The sequence below is a fragment of the Argentina anserina genome, chromosome 6 (genome assembly GCF_933775445.1).
Source record: "Argentina anserina chromosome 6, drPotAnse1.1, whole genome shotgun sequence".
Taxonomy (NCBI): Eukaryota; Viridiplantae; Streptophyta; class Magnoliopsida; order Rosales; family Rosaceae; genus Argentina; species Argentina anserina.
This window is the reverse complement of record NC_065877.1, coordinates 2,369,245-2,387,467: the sequence shown is the minus strand read 5'-3', so window position 1 is coordinate 2,387,467 and position 18,223 is coordinate 2,369,245. Positions and strand designations below refer to the sequence as shown.

Below are 18,223 nucleotides of genomic sequence, written 5' to 3'. Positions count from 1 at the left end.
CATGTTTAGCGTCATTGCTTGGTAATTAAGAGAAGTTGAGCAAATTCTTAAACAATGGATTCGTTGCTTGAGAAGTTGAGATGGTGTGAGACACAAGCAGTCAACACAAGACCAGAGTCATGAGTTAAAGTCTCACTGCTATCATAGTTTATAGTGAGGAATCTGACCAATAATGTCCACCTTCACATATGCACACATATTCACACACACAAACATATAACTAATTCCCATTTGAGGTACTTGCTCCCTTCTCCCTTTAAAAACCTGCCGACTTCTATCACCCTTCCTCTCTCTATTTCTCTCTCAACATAAGAAACCCAAAAGTTTGATTTTTATATTCTCCATGCTTGCTTAAAGAGAAGCTAAGCAGAGACAAAAATCATTGCTTTTGGATTTGAAGAAGCCATGCTCACCATGTTCATCTCCAAGAACCAACTTATAGGCCTTCTGCTGATTTTCTTGGGCATCTCAGGCTTACACTATGAAGTTTCAGGTGCGAGATGGTTAAGCGAAAACTCCGAAAAGGCGGAAAAGAATCTAGTGAATGCTAGAGTTCAGATGAACAGCTCCAACTCAACTGGGAATGGGGGGTTTTTTGCCACAAGCAACAGAGAAGTGCCTTCTGCTCCTGACCCATTGCACAATAGGTAGGTTCAAAATCAACACAGAAGTTGTACATAAGCTACCTATATAGCATCAAAGATTGGATTATAGAAAAAAAGTAAGACATAATCTAGCTTTTGGAAGTTCTATTGTAACAAAATCAAGAAAGTTTAGACACCTTTTGTTTTAGATTTTATAGCTTGGTAAGACATATGTTTTTGGTAGTGTGAGTTGTATTATCATCGAGTTCAGCTCCTACATAACAGTTTACATTCATTTTTTCTCCAAGATCCAGATTAAACTTCCCTACTGTAATTGTGTGCAGTATATCACTAGAGTTTTTCGTATGATATTGCTCGACGAGACTCTTATAATTAATGATAGTAAATTACTAAATTTGGGTGATTAAGGTGATTTTGGACAGCTTATCTTACCCAAATTTACTCCCTATGCAATCCAATAGCCAATGCCTTATCTAAGAAGCTTGCTGCTTGTTCTTTTCTTTATCACTTGGTAAATCATTGACACCCTTTTGCATAAACAACTCTAAATGAAGGGTGCATTAGTCTTCCTGTACTATTGCTTCGGCTAATGGTCGGTAGTTTAGATATTCAGTACAGCAAACATGTAGAAGCAACCATACTATTTTATGAGATGGAATTCCACATGTAAGTGAGGACAAGACAGAAAATCTTTGATAATCTGAATGATGCATCTTTGAAAGAGTGTGAAGTTCTTCAAAGTCGGTTATTCTTTTGACTTTGACAGAAGGAAAACTTGTTGCCGATACAGCATTTCAAGATTCAATCATTCCATGCAAAAATTTCCAAACTTGTAGGCTCGAGGGTTATCCCTTTGCTAAGTAAAAAATAGCTCAGAATCAGTTCATTCTTGCGCATTTGACAAGTGACACAGGAAAAGAATTGACTTCTCATTTCAACAACAATCTTAGTTTTTGTAACCCGAGTCCCCGGACCAAGTTGAAGAAGGGCTTTTGAAACAGTTTCACGGTCGATGTAGATTGAGAAGCAGCTTGTTTCAGTTGAACGGGTTTTCTACCCCTGCAGAAGCAAAAACAGACTACTTCAAAAGGGCACCATGTGATTGATGAATGTACAACAACTACTACATAAATTCACTCTGAAATCAATCTATTTTAATTCAACAAAAATATTTTCCGTGTAGACTACAAATTTGATGATAAGTGAAATTTTGTAGATAACATGAGCCAAGAGTAAACAAGAACCAAATTTCTAAGTTCATTACAACATCAGAATTTGAATCTGGGTTTCACAATATCTCAAAGAATTCATTCAAAATAGTTGGCGTATGCGATATCATTAACTAAGCTCACTGTTAATCTAGAAAACAGATGAATTTAGGCCTTGGATTTCTTCCCTTTGACTTCAGGGGCTGGTTTGCTCTTGAAAGGTAGGAAGGCCACTCCACCCATAAAGTTTTGCAAGACTTCTGGCACCTCAACACCATCTTCCCTCTGATAATTCTCAAGGATGCAGCAAACGGTTCTCTCAGTTGCTGTAAGAGTTGAATTCAACAAGTGGACGTATTGCTTGGTCTGTTCATTGCTCTGCAATTATAAAAGTCACAACAGCCACCAAATCAGCAGATAGAACAGCCTTTTCTAACATTCGCTACAAAAAAGCTTTTCCTAACAAAATGCAACTCTTCCTGAACCCTTTTCTGACATTCGCTATAAAAAAGTTTTCTCAACAAAATGCAACTCTTCCAAATAGAAGTACTAATCTCCTCTATTTTATATCTAGCTATGATGGAACACAGCTTTTAAAATGATCCACAACTTAAAACACTTTAGATGTCTGAGAAATAGCAGCAGAATGCAATTTTAAGTACAGTTCACATATACACAACAAATTAATATATGACCTAGAGATTCTTTTTAACCAATAATCGTTCTTAAGTTCTAATGGTCATGTATATTGATCAATATGTAATAGAATGTCAGTTCTCTCAAGACCTACCTTTTTCTGCCCAAATCGAATTTCTAACTTCCTTGATTGGTAGTCTGTACAGTTCGAACATGAGACAAGTTCTCTGTAAGTCTGAGATGCAGGAAACCATGCTTCCAGATCATACTTCTTTGCAGCCGCATCATTCAAAGCACCAGAAACAATGGACACAACATGATAAGGAAGTTTGAGCTGAACATCATAAAATTTCAAATGATCAGGTTTGCGAATGATGGTACTAAACTGAAGTTGAACATTACCAATTAAATAACAAATAGCATCCAACTCCTTTTAAAAGAAGTGGGGTAAATAGTGATCAACCCCTTAACTTATAGTTACACATATAAGTGACCAAATGCATATTTAATTCTTCAGAAGAAACATGATACCTGCTGATAAAATTCCTCCGAGTTCTTGATCATTTCCTCGTGCATTTCCCAAGAGTCCTGGCCATTTGGGCTTGTCAAACAGAACTGTTCAACTTTTTCGAACTGATGTACTCTGAAAATTCCCAAGGTATCTCTACCATGTGAACCGGCTTCCTTGCGGAAACAAGATGAATACCCAGCATATCTGAAGAAAAGAAAACCTTATCATTAATGATTAATAGAAATCATTCTATAATGACTGGAATTTTTAATGAGATATTCAAACCTTATGGGCAGCTGTGAGGGATGAATCCAGTCATCCAAATGGTATGCACAAAGTGGCTGTTCAGCTGTAGCAATGAGATATTTATCGTCGCCCTCTCCAGTTACCTAGTAAACACAAAATCAGTCATGTTACCCTTGTGTATTTAGGCAGACAGTCCAGAATTTTTTTTTGTTTGAATCTTGACTTCCATTGAAAATTATAAATGACAAAATAGAAACGACCAGGTCTTAAAGAAAGAAGAGCAAGAAAATAATACACACACACACAAACAAATAATATAGGCGGTTGTAATGACTGTTACCTTATAAAGTTCTTCATCAAATTGAGCTAACTGAGCACACTTTGCCATTATGTCTTTTCTCATAAAAAAGGGAGTCTGCAATGACGTATATCCCCTTTTCTCAAGGAAATCGAGGCCAAAGTTGATTAGGGCTTGATTGAGGCGAACACCTGCACCTTTCAAGTAAAAACCTCTACCTCCAGCTACATCAGCACCTGTATTTGAGCAATTTGAATTAGAAATAGGCTTTTTTGGATGGCAGACTTATAAAAGTTAAATCATCTTCTTTTTTTCCAAGTTTGTTTGAATGGCTTAAGAGAACAATACCTTTCTTCAAGTCAGCAATACCCAGAAGCTCTACAAGTTCAACGTGGTTTTTAAGTTTGGGTTCCATCCGCTTCTCACCCCACAATCTAACCACAGCATTATTGGCCTACAACAGAACAGAACATTTCGTATTACCAACACAAATCATAAAGAGGCATAATAAGTGCACAATAATGTACCAAGATGTTACCTCATCATCATGGACGGGAACACTATCATGCACAAGGTTTCCAATGAGTTCCAATTTTGAATCCAAAAGAGATTTAGCCTCTCGAACTTCAACTTCTTTTTCTGCGCTCAATTTCTTGTTTTCTTCTGTTTCCTTGATCACCTCTGTAGAATCCTGACCTGACTATTACACCAAAATATTTGACACTCAGTTCCATAAATGACATAACCAAAAAGCATAAAACATCCTCTACTGGCATTAAATGACATAACTTCATAATTTGGAAGAGCTCAAGGGAAATAGACTAGTACTGGGGATAAGTTCAACACACAAAACAAGCACAAAAGTGCACACTATACATATAATCATCTAAAAGTATCCACACCATCACTACCACTACAATGCCATATTCAAGCAACTTCACATCCAATTCAAACCAAATTTCTCATCCTTCCAAAACCGTAACTAGAAAACACTATGTCTCCAAATTCTCACTATCAACATGAACTCAAGGCAACCTAATCGTCAAACGGAACCGAAACGCTTCAAGTATAACACCACACAGGTCAAAGTAGAGTCCTTAGATCCTCTACACACAGTCACATACCTCATGATCTAAGTTTCTAAGGCTATTCAAATCTTCCTAATCCAAAGCTACACATTTTCTTCCAAATCCAACTTCGAAGAAAACAAAATCAAAGAGAGACTCACAATCCGAAGCTGAGCAACTTTCTTATTGATCTTGTTGAACTCCTTTTTGAGATTCTCCAGCTCAAATTGACCTGAAAATTTTCACCACAACAAAGTAAGTTCCGATTCACATTACCTCATAAACCTCCAAAACCAAATCAACACCACACAGATTTCACAGCGAACTACAGAGAGAGAGAGAGAGAGAGAGAGAGAGAGAGAGAGAGAGTTACGTCGGCGCCATTCTTTGTCGAGCTGGATGACCTCGTCGACGATCTCGACGCTTTTGAAGCGACGCCGCTGAGATTCGCGAATCTTCTCAGGCTCGCCGCCCTTCTCTTCTCTGAAAAGGTTGATGTCTAACATTGTCGATGGTTTTGATTCTTGAAGAAAAACGCAGAGAACAAAACGAAGGAGAAGAAGACCAACCCTATATAAACCCTATATACTCAGATCATGGGAGAATTGGGCCTGATGTTTTGGGCCTAGGATTCCGGACTCTCTCGTTGCCTAGATTCGCTCCATACCCCGCTCTTCTTGACCCGTTTTGTAATTTCTTGTTTTACTATTACTGCCGGCTTGCCACAATTTTCAGTGTTTTCAAGGCCTAAACATTTGAAAAATATTATGATGGAAGCCTATGGTGCCAAGAATATAACATTACCATACAAGTTATCGTATCTCATGTCAAACTTATAGGCCTTAGGGGCACTAAAAATTAAGTAACAGTCTATGATGTGTTTTTTATGTCGTTATCGATATTTGTTCAAGTTTTAGTATCTCTAAAGTCTAGTGCATGAGAAAAAGTACAATAGCGTTTCTTAGTGTTAGGAATATGAAGTCATCTTATGAGGCGATTACATTTTAAGACACTTTATTTATCATATGCACATTAAAATTTATGGAACACATAAAGATGACTTCATCTTTCTGTTCCCTCGCCATCTTTATGTCCCTATCTTACTTGATTAAACATACATACAGATGGAGTGTTCAAACTTTAAAAAATATATATATATATTCTCTTACTCAAATGAATTAACCAATTGCACTGGGATTCAACATTTGCATTGAGAACTTGCAGAGTTGCAGGTGTTGAATATCAAATTGATCTGAACAAACCTTTCTCTAACCTTATCAAATTTCTGGCCTTCTCAACTAGTAAATAGCACTACGGTCTGGACATGGTATGTCTGGTTTCTTGAAGTCCTAAGAGACTAGGACAGTTTGACTAGGAAAGTCGAGAACATTACGCTGTTAGGAGAAGAATCTTTTCACGTAGGTTTCTTATGTTAATTTAGGAATATGGTTTTCCTAATCCTATTAGGAGAGCAGAGGTTTATAAAAGCGGTTGTGTGGGGTAGAAGTCCTCATTCTTCACACTCAGAGGTCTAGAAACTATGGAAGCCATGGATCATATTGCTAGAGCGAAGAAATTTGAAAAGAAAGCAAAGAATCGAAGCTCACTGGATGGAGATTTTTCAACACCAAAGAATCCAAACACGAACAGGCTGCATAACTTTTCCTTGAAGCTGCTGATCAATACAGACTCTCCAAAGCCTGGGATAAAGCTGGGGACACATTCGAAAACTTGGCATACTGTTATTTAAAGACTAATAGCAAAGTTCTGCGGCTAGTTGCTTTGGTCGCTGCCGCAAAATGTCACGATCTAAGATCTCTTGCTTGCTTAAACAAGGGAGCAAATCTCTTGCGGGAAACTGGATCGCATGATACAGCGGAAAGATGTTACAAAGATATAGAGAAGCTGGAGAGCTGTACTGCGGATGTCTTTGATACTATTTATTCAAGTGAGGCTATAGCCAACCTCGAAACTTTTTTTAATTTTAATTGATTAGTTGTTGTTTGTCAATTTATGTGAAAGCAGATGGATATCGATCTGGATCGAATGAACATCAGAATGAAGCAAGAATGAACTATTACTTAGACACAAGTATATATCCAGACTTGCTGCTGATTAAGTTAGTTGCTCATGGCTTACAGTACCAGGATTTACATGTTCTGATTAGCTGATCGATTAGAAGTCCAAAACATATATGGATATACGTATGACAAAAACCACACAAAAGATGAATGCTTCTCCTCAGATATACAAGGCTATTAGTAAAAAAACTAAGGAAGCAAACAGAACACTCTTTTCTTGTGGGAGATACAAGAAAGAGTACTTCATTCTAGTATTACTAGTTTATTACTACTTTTAACGTTGAAGTATGAAACTCATCTGCAATTGATTAATGCTGGCATGTACTGCATACTCTGATAGCGTTGGTGTAGCTATCGAAATTAACTCTGATAGCATATGATCAATACGTGACTCATTATAATGTATGCATGAGTGGAACACAATTATAGAGTGGAACACAATTACATTTTTTAGTACAGTTATAGATGGCCTTCGCATGGAACACACCACTAACACCAGCGTTAATTGGGAATGCATTTTCTAATTCTACCAGGATAAGACGTTTATAGAACTTACCATTGATTGATTCAGCTGCAATTTAACTGAATAGTTGTTCTCTGGTGGTCTTTGATAGAACTTACCTTGTGGTTGTGTACTAAATTAGGCCATTTGTTAGCCAAGCTCAGAAGTTTAGACATAATAGTACTACGGAACTGATAACTGATGAAACAAAAGTTTACCCCAAAAGTTCCCTAGAATATTTTTTCCACCTCTGTTTATCAATTCATGCAAAAAACAGATCATATAATCAATATAGATCGAATGAAAATAAAAATATGAAGTACCACTTGAGCAGAAGTAACGAGACTAGGTGCTAGATAGGCAAGTCAGTTGTTAATGGCTTACAAAACAATGATTTGCATGCCTAACTGACTACCAAAAGAAAATGGAAACGGTTGCTACAAGACAGTCACACAACCACATGCATATATAACAATAAATCTAAAAAAAAGGAATGCTTCTCAAAATACAAGATTACAATCAAAATAAGGAAGCAATTAAATCTGTTGAACAGACAAGGGATTACAAAATGGAATTCAAAAGAAATAGTACTTCATTCTAATAGTACTACTAGTTACTATCATTGAGCCATCGAGGTATGAAACTCATCTGCAATCGATTGATGCTAGCATGTACTGCATATCCTTATAGTGTTGGTGGTTTGATCCAAACTCTGAGCATATGATCGCTTCGTGACTCATAATGTATGCATGAATGGCGTATTAATGCATTGCTGCGGAGCCTACCAATACCCGACTTGATTGGATAGAAGTAAGATTTCCTAAAACCATGATAATAGATACGATCAGCCAAGTCCTTTATTTCACCATCAGCAGAATACAAAAACGAGATGTCACCAAGAAATAACACTCTTTTACCCAAGCTAACTTCCTTTACCCATTTCATTTGCAACCAATCTAGCTTGAAAATGTGCCAAGGCTTATAGTCCCGCTTAAAGTACACCAGCAACACCTCTCCATCAGACTCAACAACACTAGCTTCGAAAGCTGCTAGATTTTGAAGCTCCACTAATTCCATATTTTCAGCAGTATCCAGCAAGCTCCAAACTTTGGTATCTGGGTTGAATGAACCTAGCATTCCACTTTTGAAGACACAGAAGAAGAGGCCCTTGACATGGAACACACCAATTAATATCTCCTTACTATGCCTATCTTTAAAATGGCTAGTCCACCTTCTATCACCATGGCGGCAAGTGCTAATTCTCAACCCCATTTGATCCTCTTCAACATCATGCACCGGGAAAAACAAACAATCTCTAGATGTTAGATCAGAGGTACCACCAAACGTGGCTTTGATCCTACTGCCAGTCAAATGGGGTAAATTGATATATTCCCCATCTCTGTAAGGATTGTAGACATAAATTTTAGAGTCAAAGCAAAATATGTTTGGTGTAATATCTGCTAGAAGTAACCAACCGTTCTTTCCTGCACCACACACTTGTAGTTTGCCAAACCCTGGGACAGTTGACCGTTCAATTTCATGATCAAGCTCGTAAGTAATGCTGCTAGATGGATCATATAGGGTAATGGGATAATAATCATGCTTGCAGTTAAAATTCAGTGTCAGAACCGAAGGGAGTTTATCTGCAGGCTTCACACCAGAAACTAGTCCCCAATTCTTGCAAACAGCACCAAAATGAATCTGATCCACATAACAAAGGCGTCCCATGATGCAAACTAATATGTCAATGTGAAGATCAGACCATGGTGGTGGTGGAGAAGGAGGAGGTGGGATTTCTCTCTTAAGCTTCTTATTGGCAGCTACAACTGACATATTCTCTATTCCAATTTTTACACGCAGAAGCGAGATATGGGGTTCCAATGTAGATATGCCCTGATTCTTGATTTGGAGAATTAAAACCCTAGAAGATGGAAAGCATATAAATATTTATGTGCATATATAACAAAGCTAGGGTTTGTATATCTATGCATTAAGGATGATGAAATTGAGGAAAAGGCAACTAAGAAATTGAAGAACAGTATGCCCTAGCAGTGATTGGAATTTGGAACCATCACCATCATTTGCGCCGTTTGGTTTCAACTTTCAAGAGCTCATCTCCAATTTCTTACCTAGATCCCCTTTTATAGGGTAAAAAGTGAAAATGAGTACTCTTTGGTCTTTTCTTTATAACTTTTTAGCCTCTTCATTTTACCTTGTTTGGTTTTCCAAAATGCCACATTCAATACATCCAATATAGATAACATAGCTATTGAGTATTGACTATCAATCACTTGAAACCTCCAACTTTCCTAGAAGAGTTGTAAAAAAAATCTATGTCGGCCTTTGCTCTGCTAGGGTTTCTCCCTAGCCGTCAAAGTGATCGAACTTTCTTGATGCTGGCTTTTCTATGGTTGGTGGTGATGATGGGCTTCAAACCTAGAGTTACATGGCGGTGAGACGTTTCTATCTTGGAGCGTAGCGATTGCACAGACGAATGGGTGGCGGCATCGAGACCTCTTGGCACAGATCGTGTAGTGATGGCGAGAATCACTTTCGACGACAGCGTTGAAGAAGGTTGGCTCTCCGACCTATTATGTTTTATGGCGGCACTCCTTGGATGCAGGGCCTGGCTACAAAGCTTGGCCGCCAAATCTAAGGGTACTGGGATCTGTTTCGATCTGTGGGGCGGCACAAGGTTTGGTGCATCCTTGGCGGCTGTGGTTGTCGCTTGAAAGCTTCAATCTTGGAAGCTAATCCACTGGGTTTGAGCTGGAATAGAGTCTGGACACCGGCGACAGCGTCGAGGTGTAGAGAGAGGGCTTGGATTGGTGCTGGGTCTCCTGCATCTGGGCCGAGGCTGAAGCCTTTGGGCTTGGGTTGTGGGTTAGGTCTTGGTCTTTGGGCCCATTGCTTGTGGTTTGGATTATGCCCTGGTTGTCTTGCCGGCCAGGGACAGTTTAGATTTTTTCCTAGCATATAGCTATGCTAGAATATGCTTTTATTTTATTTTATGTTATTTCTGTTTAAATTCGAGGATAGTTATTATAGAACAGAAGTATGCTATATATTAAGTTTTAGTTTAGGCTCAAGAGATCTTGTCTACTGCATGACACATGACAACAACAGAGTAGCATGGCCTTTGTTTTATATAAAATTCTAGTGGATTCCATAAATAAAAAATTCATTTGAAACTCCTTTATAGTATGAAATTTTGCAATACAAAGTAGGAATTGGCAATCTGAGTAAATTCTTCCTCCTCTCAAAATTCTATTACTGGGTAGATGAATGCTTTTCTTATACACCCAGTCAGACACACAACTACACACATTGATACATTTCTTACATTTCCAATGGCTATTATACTACAGCTCCCAAAAAAATGAATGGCAAGATACAAGACCTCCACCAGAACTTGGTAGGACTAAACGGACCAGCATGGCCGTTTTGTGGATCTTCTTAAAGCCATATTGAGATTTTTCTTCCTGATTGTGAGTTTGAGAAGTTGCCGCTACTTTTTTTGGATCTAATCGTCAATCTTCATTTCAGTCCCCACTAAATAGAATCCAAGATCCCTGTTTCAGAGGTAACAACAGATTCAAGACGAAACTTCAGCCAAAGCGAATCTCCAAGTCTTCCTTCAACATGTTTTTTCTCCTCAGCTAAAACTGAAGTGTGGCAATTGCGGGGGATCACCACCAATTAAATTTATCCACAGGTTTGCAAGGGTCAATAAATAGTGTTGGTCGTTCCACACCACCATTTTAATACCTGAAATACACAACCAATTAATAAGAATAACCAATTGAAACTATCAAGAGCTTAGGAGACTGTTAAGAATAGCGAATCATTATTTCTGTAACTAGCATAACTTTTTCTGGGTTTCTTGAGACAGAAATCTGAATTAGATAGAGCAATCAAGGATTACACCCTACTTTATCACCAAACAAAATTAGAGACAATGCACCTAGTTTCAGTTTTTTTTTTTTTTATAAATCTGATGACATGCCCAAATTGAAAGTACAACATTCCATCTCACTAAAGTAAAGAGTAATTCACAGAATTCTACTAGTTTTAGACTTTTAGTATTTTGACAGGAAACCAAATTCCTCAACCATGAAAGTTAATTACCGTGTTACAGACAAGTGATGTGTATTGTGCAAGTACTATAATTATTGAGCACATTTATCAGATGGTGTAAATTCAAATGAACACCGAGGAACATTTAATAATTTCTGTTACCTGGCACAGCTCCTGCTGATAAAAGTGACAGCGAACATAGAGCTTGTTGTCCACTCAAAAAATGGTCTTGGAGTGAAAATGCGTCAAGATGATTTATAGAGTTTAAGGAATCCAGTAATGCATTAACATTTTCGTCATATTTGAAATCATCTTTATCTGAAATACTTCTGAGAGCTTCATCAAGTCCTGAACTTGACCATAGAGTATAACACTGGTTTAGAAGACCAATCAAGCTAGAACAATCTGACTGTAATAGAATCCAAGGACTGTACAGTTTGGTTGAGGCTCTCAGAACTAAAACTACTCGGTACATTTCTCCCAGAGCAATGATATACTGCTTGCCTGTATACAATAACAGGATTAGACATTAAATTATGAACATATACTAGGGATGACATCAATAGTTATTTTTGTGTCTGGTACCTCGTGGTTCAGATAACATCTGCTTCTGAACATTCTTTTCTAATGATTGCCTCCAAATTAAAGAGCCATGTTTTAGCTCTTCCGCACATATGGAGACCATTTGAGACCACACAGCAATGTACCTAGATTGCTCCTCCATTGAACCGAGTCTAAGAATCCTTAATATCGAAGCTGCATGTCTTAGAAGTTCAATTGCTGATGTCATATCCTTCTCTGCCTGTTCAAAGCCAAAGGACAAGGGGTGTCAAGCTAAGGCTACTCATAACAAGTAAAACAAAAAAAGATTCAACCGGTTGAAAGTGGGCATAGCATTATGCACTCTCAATTATAATAGCTACCAATTCAACCTGTTTTTGTTTGTGAAGATTAATTTAGAATTACGGAAGTCTTGATCGTTTTACATATTATCAACACAAAGATACATACCAAGGACAGTCTTTGTGACAACTGATATTCTGACTCAAGAACTTGGAACTTCAGTTCCCCAAGAGCCTTATGAAGCTCGTTAAGGAATGAATTTCTTGGTGAAGAATTCCCTGACTGGAACTGATCTGATCTCATCTTGTCTTGAGGCAAGTCATCATATAATTTCTACAACAAGAGAAAACACATTCAATAATTAGTACTTTTGAAAGTCATAACCATGCATAATCATTAACTCAAAACCCCATCACTACATAAAAAAACTGATATCATCCAATGTCCATTTGAGTTTGGTTTGAAAATAAAAAAGTTAGATAATTGCAACAAAATTGAACCAAGGACAGCATTCATGACTCGAAATTTTGATCATCCACAGATGTATGAAATCCAGTGATCCACTAACAATTTTTTTTAAACTAGGGTGTCCAGATCTTTGACCCGACTAGTCCCCAGGATTCCCGCCTGACCACACCACATCTGGGAAACTGAAAACTAACTTTTCTTATTTTTTGCTAGGTGGGTACCATGGGAGAGGATCAAACCCCGGACCACTTGGGAGCAAACCAAGTGACTGACTGCTAGACCAACAACTCCTTGGTAGTAATTTACTAACATCAGTTCCTGATTACTTGGTTCATCCTATGATGATTCTCTCGATATGTTACAAAAGCAAAGATAATAATAAGAAACTGAGTTACTAATTAGAAAAACACTCATTAGAAGCTGAGTTACTAATTAGAAAGATCTATAGCAAATTTCCAGGATGTATGTTAATTGGGTATATAGTGCAAAACTACAGTATTGACAGCTCAAGCTATAATGAGAAACAAAGAAAGGAATGAAACTAAAATGGCAATTTAAAACTAACCTGGATTTCCTTATCCAGAGCCTCTGTTGCATCCACACCAGAAAAAGAAGCACTACTTTGAGCTTTCTAACAGAATGCAAATTTTAATGTTAACACAGGCATTATTCTGAAAAAAGGAAAATGTTAATACAGATAAGGAATTCATAGAAGGGAAGTAAGAGAAATTCTACTGACCTTGTTCTGGTCAAGATGGTAGAGTGCAAGAAAATATGATTCATCCTTCAACTTGCAATAAAATTCCACAAAGTCATCCACCTGGATTTGAGTACAAGTATCTTTAAGTGAATCTTCAACATTAGCAATAGAAGTTGAATTCTGATCTTTTGAAACAGCATCCTTAAACTCCCAGGAGTCATCATCACCGTCATCACCATCGTCATCACCATCATCACCAACAAAATCAGATTCTAACATTGTTGTCACAGGATGAGTAGTAGTACTTTCAATTTCTTTAGGTATATGAGTTTTAGGCGTGTCCTGTTCTACTTGACTGTATAAGCTTGATATGAAATCGGTAATGGATACATTGGTAGCAGGACTTCTGGCAGTATTTATCTGGTGGGAAGCAGCTGTCTGAGTAGAAATATCTTCATGGACTGAGGAAGTGTCAGTTTCTAGTTCTTCATCTCCAAAAATGGACAGTGGTAAAGCTTGCCGATGATTCCTTGACATTACCTCACTGTGCTGTAGAATAAAACAGACAATAATTACAAAAGGGCCGTGAGTACTTACTAGTCGAGTACTCGAGTGAAAGTTACTAATAATCTAGGATTTCACAACCAGAGCCACCAATCAATCAGGGAATAACAGATCTACACCACGGGAACGACATAGACCTAACAATTCCTCATCCCCTACCCTCAATGCAAAAGAACATATGATTCCAGTTTTGGAATATTTCACTTTGTAGTAATCACACTGGCCTCATACCTCTTATCTTGAAGTTAGCAGGAATCACTAACCACCAAGACAAAACGCAGGCCAGTTAGTTCCAGTACACTATAAATGACTGACACGCTTTAAATACATGCAGCATGCCATATAGCGGCACTATGGAGGCGATACATCTGAAGTGAATCTTTCACATATTTCAAGTAAATTGGAATATATACATCAAGCTGGTAAAAGAAACAAAAGTAAATATCTCAACTTCATAGAATACAGTTTCGTCCAAAAAAAAAACAGAAATATTACCTGTAGTCCATGATTTTCACCATCCATTGCTGATGATGTTGTATTGGCAGGAGAATTACTGGCAACCACCGACTCTCCCTAGAACAAGATAAAAAGTGAGTTTTCACATCCCTCTTAAGTGGTATAGATATTTTGCCTATAAATCAAATCCAACCAAATCATCTACCTCAAGCATCGACCCTGATTCTGAAAATGCATCCTTAAATTCCCAAAAATTGTCATCTGACTCAACATGGTTATTATCTGTAGTTGAACTCAACCCTGTTGCTATGTCATCTTTCTTCCCGTTGGAATAGGAATCTAAGATTACCACATCTCTAGTATCAGAATTAGGGATAAAAGGAAATGCAAAGTTACTTTCAGAAGAGGGGTGAGAAATCCAATCCGACCCAGAGAAAAAATCATTACGAGGACCAGCTCCAGCACCATCTAATACATGCCATTCTAAACCAGCAGGATTAGCAGCCTTTGCCTCTTCCTACAATCAAATCGAGCATTACCAGATCAGTATCTTAGATGTGAAGTTTAAGTAAACCAGAACAACACTTCAAATCAAATCGAAGTAGCTCACCAACTTATGTTCTGATCCGGTTTCTGAAAGTGCATCCTTGAATTCCCACCCATTATCATCAACTCTAGAATAATTGGACACATTTGCATCATTGGTCGGCTTGCTTTCTGAGTATGTTTCAAAGAAGAAATTATCTTGAGATACAGAGCTTGGCTTGATGTCAAATGAGAATCCCCATTCACCACCATGAGGAGTTCCATTAGATGCAACAGAGCCATTGTTAAACTCATGAATACCAAACCCCCCAGAAAATCCAGTTCCTCTATTACTTTCCTGCCATACATAATCAATAGTCCAATTAGGTAATGTCAAACTCAATGGAACAAATCAACACTTGTTTCAATGACTAACATCACATTCCACAAATAAAATGAGGATTTAAGTCCCATCAAGTTGGTAAATACTAACTAAACTCTTCAATCAAATTGGAAAGTGTTGATGCACAAACAACATTTAAAACAAAGTAATGCAACAATAAACAATACCCGCCTGGATTCCCCGGTTTTCAAATGTACTTGATTCTGCTCTCAACTCCGCTACTTCCACAACCCCTTGTCCCTGGGACAATGGTTACAAAGCATCATAAATAAACACAAAACAACTATGGCAAAGATATTATCTTTCCCAATGCTCCACTTATGATCCCACCAAAACATATAAGCAACATTCAATATTTGTTCCCAAAATCATTCTAATCTGTACCTAATCAGGAATGGTAATGTTTTTTCACCTCAGCAATGACAATGTGACAAGAAGATCGCAAACAATCAAGGAAACACGAAAAAAGGAACCACCTTTATACCTTAGCATTCTCACTGCCAACACCTCTCTCTGGCTCTGCAGCTTTAAATTCCCAACCATCATCCTCATCCTCATCCTCATCAACATCCCCATTCCCTTCTTCCACATTCAACTTCAAATTCGAGCTCCCATTCAAATCTGCACCCTCAAACTTCAAACCATTGGAACTCAAATCAGCACCACCCGAACCCGAATTCAAACCCGACCCATTCTGAACATACAAATTCGATATCAAATCATCAATCCCACTACCGCTCCTATTCAAATTCGATCCTTTAATCCCAAATCCATCGTTCTTAGTCAACCCGGTCAAATCCTCATTCGCCTGCTCGTCTTTCTTTTCTTCTTCTTCTCCGAACAACGACAACGGCAAAGCTCCCTTCGGCTTCTCCCACTGCTTCGTCTTACTAACCCCGTCGGGCTTTGCCTCGACCCGATTTGGACTCGGATCCGACTCGACCTGTGCCGCCCCCGGCGCCGCGGGGCCGTTTCTGAAAAACCCGAACGAATCGGCCGGAGCGGGTGCGAATCCGTTACCGGCGTGAGTTTTGACCGGAGGCGTGGCGACGGCGACGAAATCGCCCCAATCGTCGTCGGCGGAGGCTGATTGTGGTGGCATGGTGGCGGCGGAGGAGAAGAAATTGAAGTCTCCGAAGCCTTCGAGGTCCGCCATTGGAGGACCTTGAAAAAGCTCTCTCTCTCTCTCTGTTTCTCTCTGTTTCTGTTGATGGCGTTGGTTGTTGTTAAGGTCTGCGCGCGCAGGTTAAGGAGTTGGCGCACGGGCGAGTCTGACGTGGATTGGGCGGGCCAATCACAGCGAAGCATTAGCTAAGGTTTTAACTTTTATACCTGTTCTTATTATTTTGTAGCACTATGGTGTTTTATATAAATAGAACAACCTAAAATTTGCTGGAGTTAGTGGGACTGTTTGGTAGAAGTTATGAGATGTTGATGTGAATGATGATGGAGGCATCTCATTTGTTATATTGAATTAGTTTTTTTTTTCGACCTGGTTATTAATTCGAAATTGATCGGATATGGAAATTTGAATTTTTAACCAAAATTCGAATTATAATCCTTGTTTGAGCCTAATTGGTATTTTTTAAGCGTTTGCTTTTGTCTTCATGTAGTAATCTCGTCTAAGTAGGCAATGTCGTTTAGCACTTGACTCTTCATTGATTTATCACTTAATTGGTCAAATAATTTAAATAACGTCAAATTATAGTAAGAAAAAATAAACTTTTTAAAGTTACAGTTGAATGAAATTAAAATTATTGATTTATCGTGTTAAATTTTGAGAAAGTTACCGGGAAAATTGAAATAAAGTAGTTGATTTAAGAGTAAGGATGCTTAAGAATCAAGGTTGGTCTCCTTTTTTTTTTGTTTCGCTCAAGGTCACTTCACTAATTAAAAGCCATCGAATGTGTTCTAGCAAGGATGTAACATAAGTGAGAAGCAGGGTGCACCAATCCAAATAAAAAGTTCCACATTTTATAAGAAATCGGAGATCGGAAAGCGTCTCATCGGAAAGTCACATTATTATATCAAACATGATACACTATAAAACACTTGATCATAACAAAACCAAGAACAACCCCAAAAACAAAGCAACCATGTAGTGAACCATGCCAACTGCAACCAAACAAGCACCACCGGTGAAGCTCCCACTAGGTGAGTCAGTGGTCAACACAACGATCATCCAATCATCCTCTGAGCCAACCCCAGCTCCTGTATACTTAGAATCATTCAGAAATCGAGCAAATTTGGTGTTAGTGTAATTGTTGAGCACAATATCTGGGTCCAAATTGGGCACACAAACAGGCAAAATGATCCCATCAGCTGTGGTGCTGTTGTCTATGTTACATTTGATTATGAGCTTGCTGAAGTAAGGGAACACCGGACCATTGCCTGGTTTAATCTCGTAGTCAGCTGCATGAGAGCATGGCTGACCCTGTAGCGCATCCGAGATTTCGTCGGCGATACAGCCGGCCTTGTCATTCCTGGTAAGTTCACTGAGGTTTAGGGTTTGCCTGAAATTGTTGAGACCATCGAAAAGATCGTCTTCTTCTTCTGCAGAAGCCAAAAAAAAAAAGAAAGGGAAACACATTTACGTATAGAAGACTTATGGACGCACTTCTTGGCATGTATATGCTCCATAAATGTGAGTAGCTGATTACTGGAACAAATTAAGTAAAATTGTTACGAAGGAAATAATGGAAGTACCGTTACAATATGCTGGAGAAGACTGAATGAGGAAGACATAAGCAAGCACAAGAGCAAACAAGCTCAGTTTGGAGGAGGCCATATGCTTCAGTGCACGAAGCCACCGCTAGTTAGCTTTGTGACAATGAACTAATGAAGTATATAAAAGACACACCAACAACAGAGGAATAAATACATGACTTGCAGTTTATTATTATCTTATAGAGTAAGTCGGGCAATTGTTCTTAATTCTTTGCTTGTTTTAACAGTTGACTTGGGTCTCAAGGTTTTCCAGGTTCTATTCCCTTTTGTTTTACCTTCTTAAAAGTACAGAGATAATGTCCAGGT

General features: G+C 38.3%; 4 protein-coding genes across 5 annotated transcripts; all 4 read right to left on the bottom strand.

Moving 5' to 3' along the window:
- Nucleotides 1-1,737: 1,737 nt before the first annotated feature.
- Nucleotides 1,738-5,114, bottom strand: LOC126798056 (serine--tRNA ligase). The gene is made up of 9 exons (XM_050524881.1): nucleotides 4,945-5,114; nucleotides 4,733-4,803; nucleotides 4,043-4,204; nucleotides 3,853-3,958; nucleotides 3,547-3,740; nucleotides 3,246-3,349; nucleotides 2,981-3,164; nucleotides 2,604-2,783; nucleotides 1,738-2,191 (listed from the first exon to the last, which is right to left on the bottom strand). Exons 1-9 carry the CDS (start codon nucleotides 5,075-5,077, stop codon nucleotides 1,982-1,984), a joined length of 1,344 nt encoding a protein of 447 aa, XP_050380838.1. The 5' UTR covers nucleotides 5,078-5,114; the 3' UTR covers nucleotides 1,738-1,981.
- A 2,695-nt stretch (nucleotides 5,115-7,809) lies between these two features.
- Nucleotides 7,810-10,130, bottom strand: LOC126800734 (F-box/kelch-repeat protein At1g57790-like). The gene is made up of 2 exons (XM_050528143.1): nucleotides 9,817-10,130; nucleotides 7,810-9,075 (listed from the first exon to the last, which is right to left on the bottom strand). The coding sequence occupies exons 1-2, from the start codon at nucleotides 10,128-10,130 to the stop codon at nucleotides 7,839-7,841; spliced, it is 1,551 nt and encodes a 516-aa protein (XP_050384100.1). The 3' UTR covers nucleotides 7,810-7,838.
- A 188-nt stretch (nucleotides 10,131-10,318) lies between these two features.
- LOC126797994 (uncharacterized) lies at nucleotides 10,319-16,391 on the bottom strand. 2 transcript variants are annotated; one of them, XM_050524801.1, is made up of 11 exons: nucleotides 15,675-16,391; nucleotides 15,362-15,430; nucleotides 14,873-15,145; nucleotides 14,468-14,779; nucleotides 14,302-14,379; nucleotides 13,282-13,791; nucleotides 13,108-13,173; nucleotides 12,243-12,407; nucleotides 11,817-12,033; nucleotides 11,394-11,735; nucleotides 10,319-10,922 (listed from the first exon to the last, which is right to left on the bottom strand). In XM_050524801.1, exons 1-11 carry the CDS (start codon nucleotides 16,344-16,346, stop codon nucleotides 10,810-10,812), a joined length of 2,817 nt encoding a protein of 938 aa, XP_050380758.1. In that variant the 5' UTR covers nucleotides 16,347-16,391; the 3' UTR covers nucleotides 10,319-10,809. The 2 variants fall into 2 exon arrangements, with proteins under 2 accessions (XP_050380758.1, XP_050380759.1); XM_050524802.1 differs by lacking the exon at nucleotides 15,362-15,430.
- Nucleotides 16,392-17,175: 784 nt separating this feature from the next.
- LOC126797997 (uncharacterized GPI-anchored protein At5g19250-like) lies at nucleotides 17,176-18,018 on the bottom strand. The gene is made up of 2 exons (XM_050524805.1): nucleotides 17,897-18,018; nucleotides 17,176-17,743 (listed from the first exon to the last, which is right to left on the bottom strand). The coding sequence occupies exons 1-2, from the start codon at nucleotides 17,976-17,978 to the stop codon at nucleotides 17,247-17,249; spliced, it is 579 nt and encodes a 192-aa protein (XP_050380762.1). The 5' UTR covers nucleotides 17,979-18,018; the 3' UTR covers nucleotides 17,176-17,246.
- Nucleotides 18,019-18,223: the final 205 nt, after the last annotated feature.

Bases quoted from the DNA above. Each gene is read 5' to 3' on its own strand.
- LOC126797994 (XM_050524801.1), bottom strand. From the start codon at position 16,346: ATGGCGGACCTCGAAGGCTTCGGAGACTTCAATTTCTTCTCCTCCGCC. The intron at 13,792-14,301 runs GTAATATTTCTG...TTTATTCTACAG, and splicing joins GTGAAAATCATGGACTACAG to CACAGTGAGGTAATGTCAAG. The intron at 11,736-11,816 runs GTACCAGACACA...TATTGTATACAG, and splicing joins GATGTTATCTGAACCACGAG to GCAAGCAGTATATCATTGCT.
- LOC126798056 (XM_050524881.1), bottom strand. From the start codon at position 5,077: ATGTTAGACATCAACCTTTTCAGAGAAGAGAAGGGCGGCGAGCCTGAG. The intron at 4,205-4,732 runs GTGAGTCTCTCT...TTGGTGTAATAG, and splicing joins AAGTTGCTCAGCTTCGGATT to TCAGGTCAGGATTCTACAGA. The intron at 3,959-4,042 runs GTAACATCTTGG...GTTCTGTTGTAG, and splicing joins TTCCCGTCCATGATGATGAG to GCCAATAATGCTGTGGTTAG.
- LOC126800734 (XM_050528143.1), bottom strand. From the start codon at position 10,130: ATGCTAGGAAAAAATCTAAACTGTCCCTGGCCGGCAAGACAACCAGGG. The intron at 9,076-9,816 runs GTACCCTTAGAT...TCCATCTTCTAG, and splicing joins ACAGATCGAAACAGATCCCA to GGTTTTAATTCTCCAAATCA.
- LOC126797997 (XM_050524805.1), bottom strand. From the start codon at position 17,978: ATGGCCTCCTCCAAACTGAGCTTGTTTGCTCTTGTGCTTGCTTATGTC. The intron at 17,744-17,896 runs GTACTTCCATTA...TGGCTTCTGCAG, and splicing joins TTCTCCAGCATATTGTAACG to AAGAAGAAGACGATCTTTTC.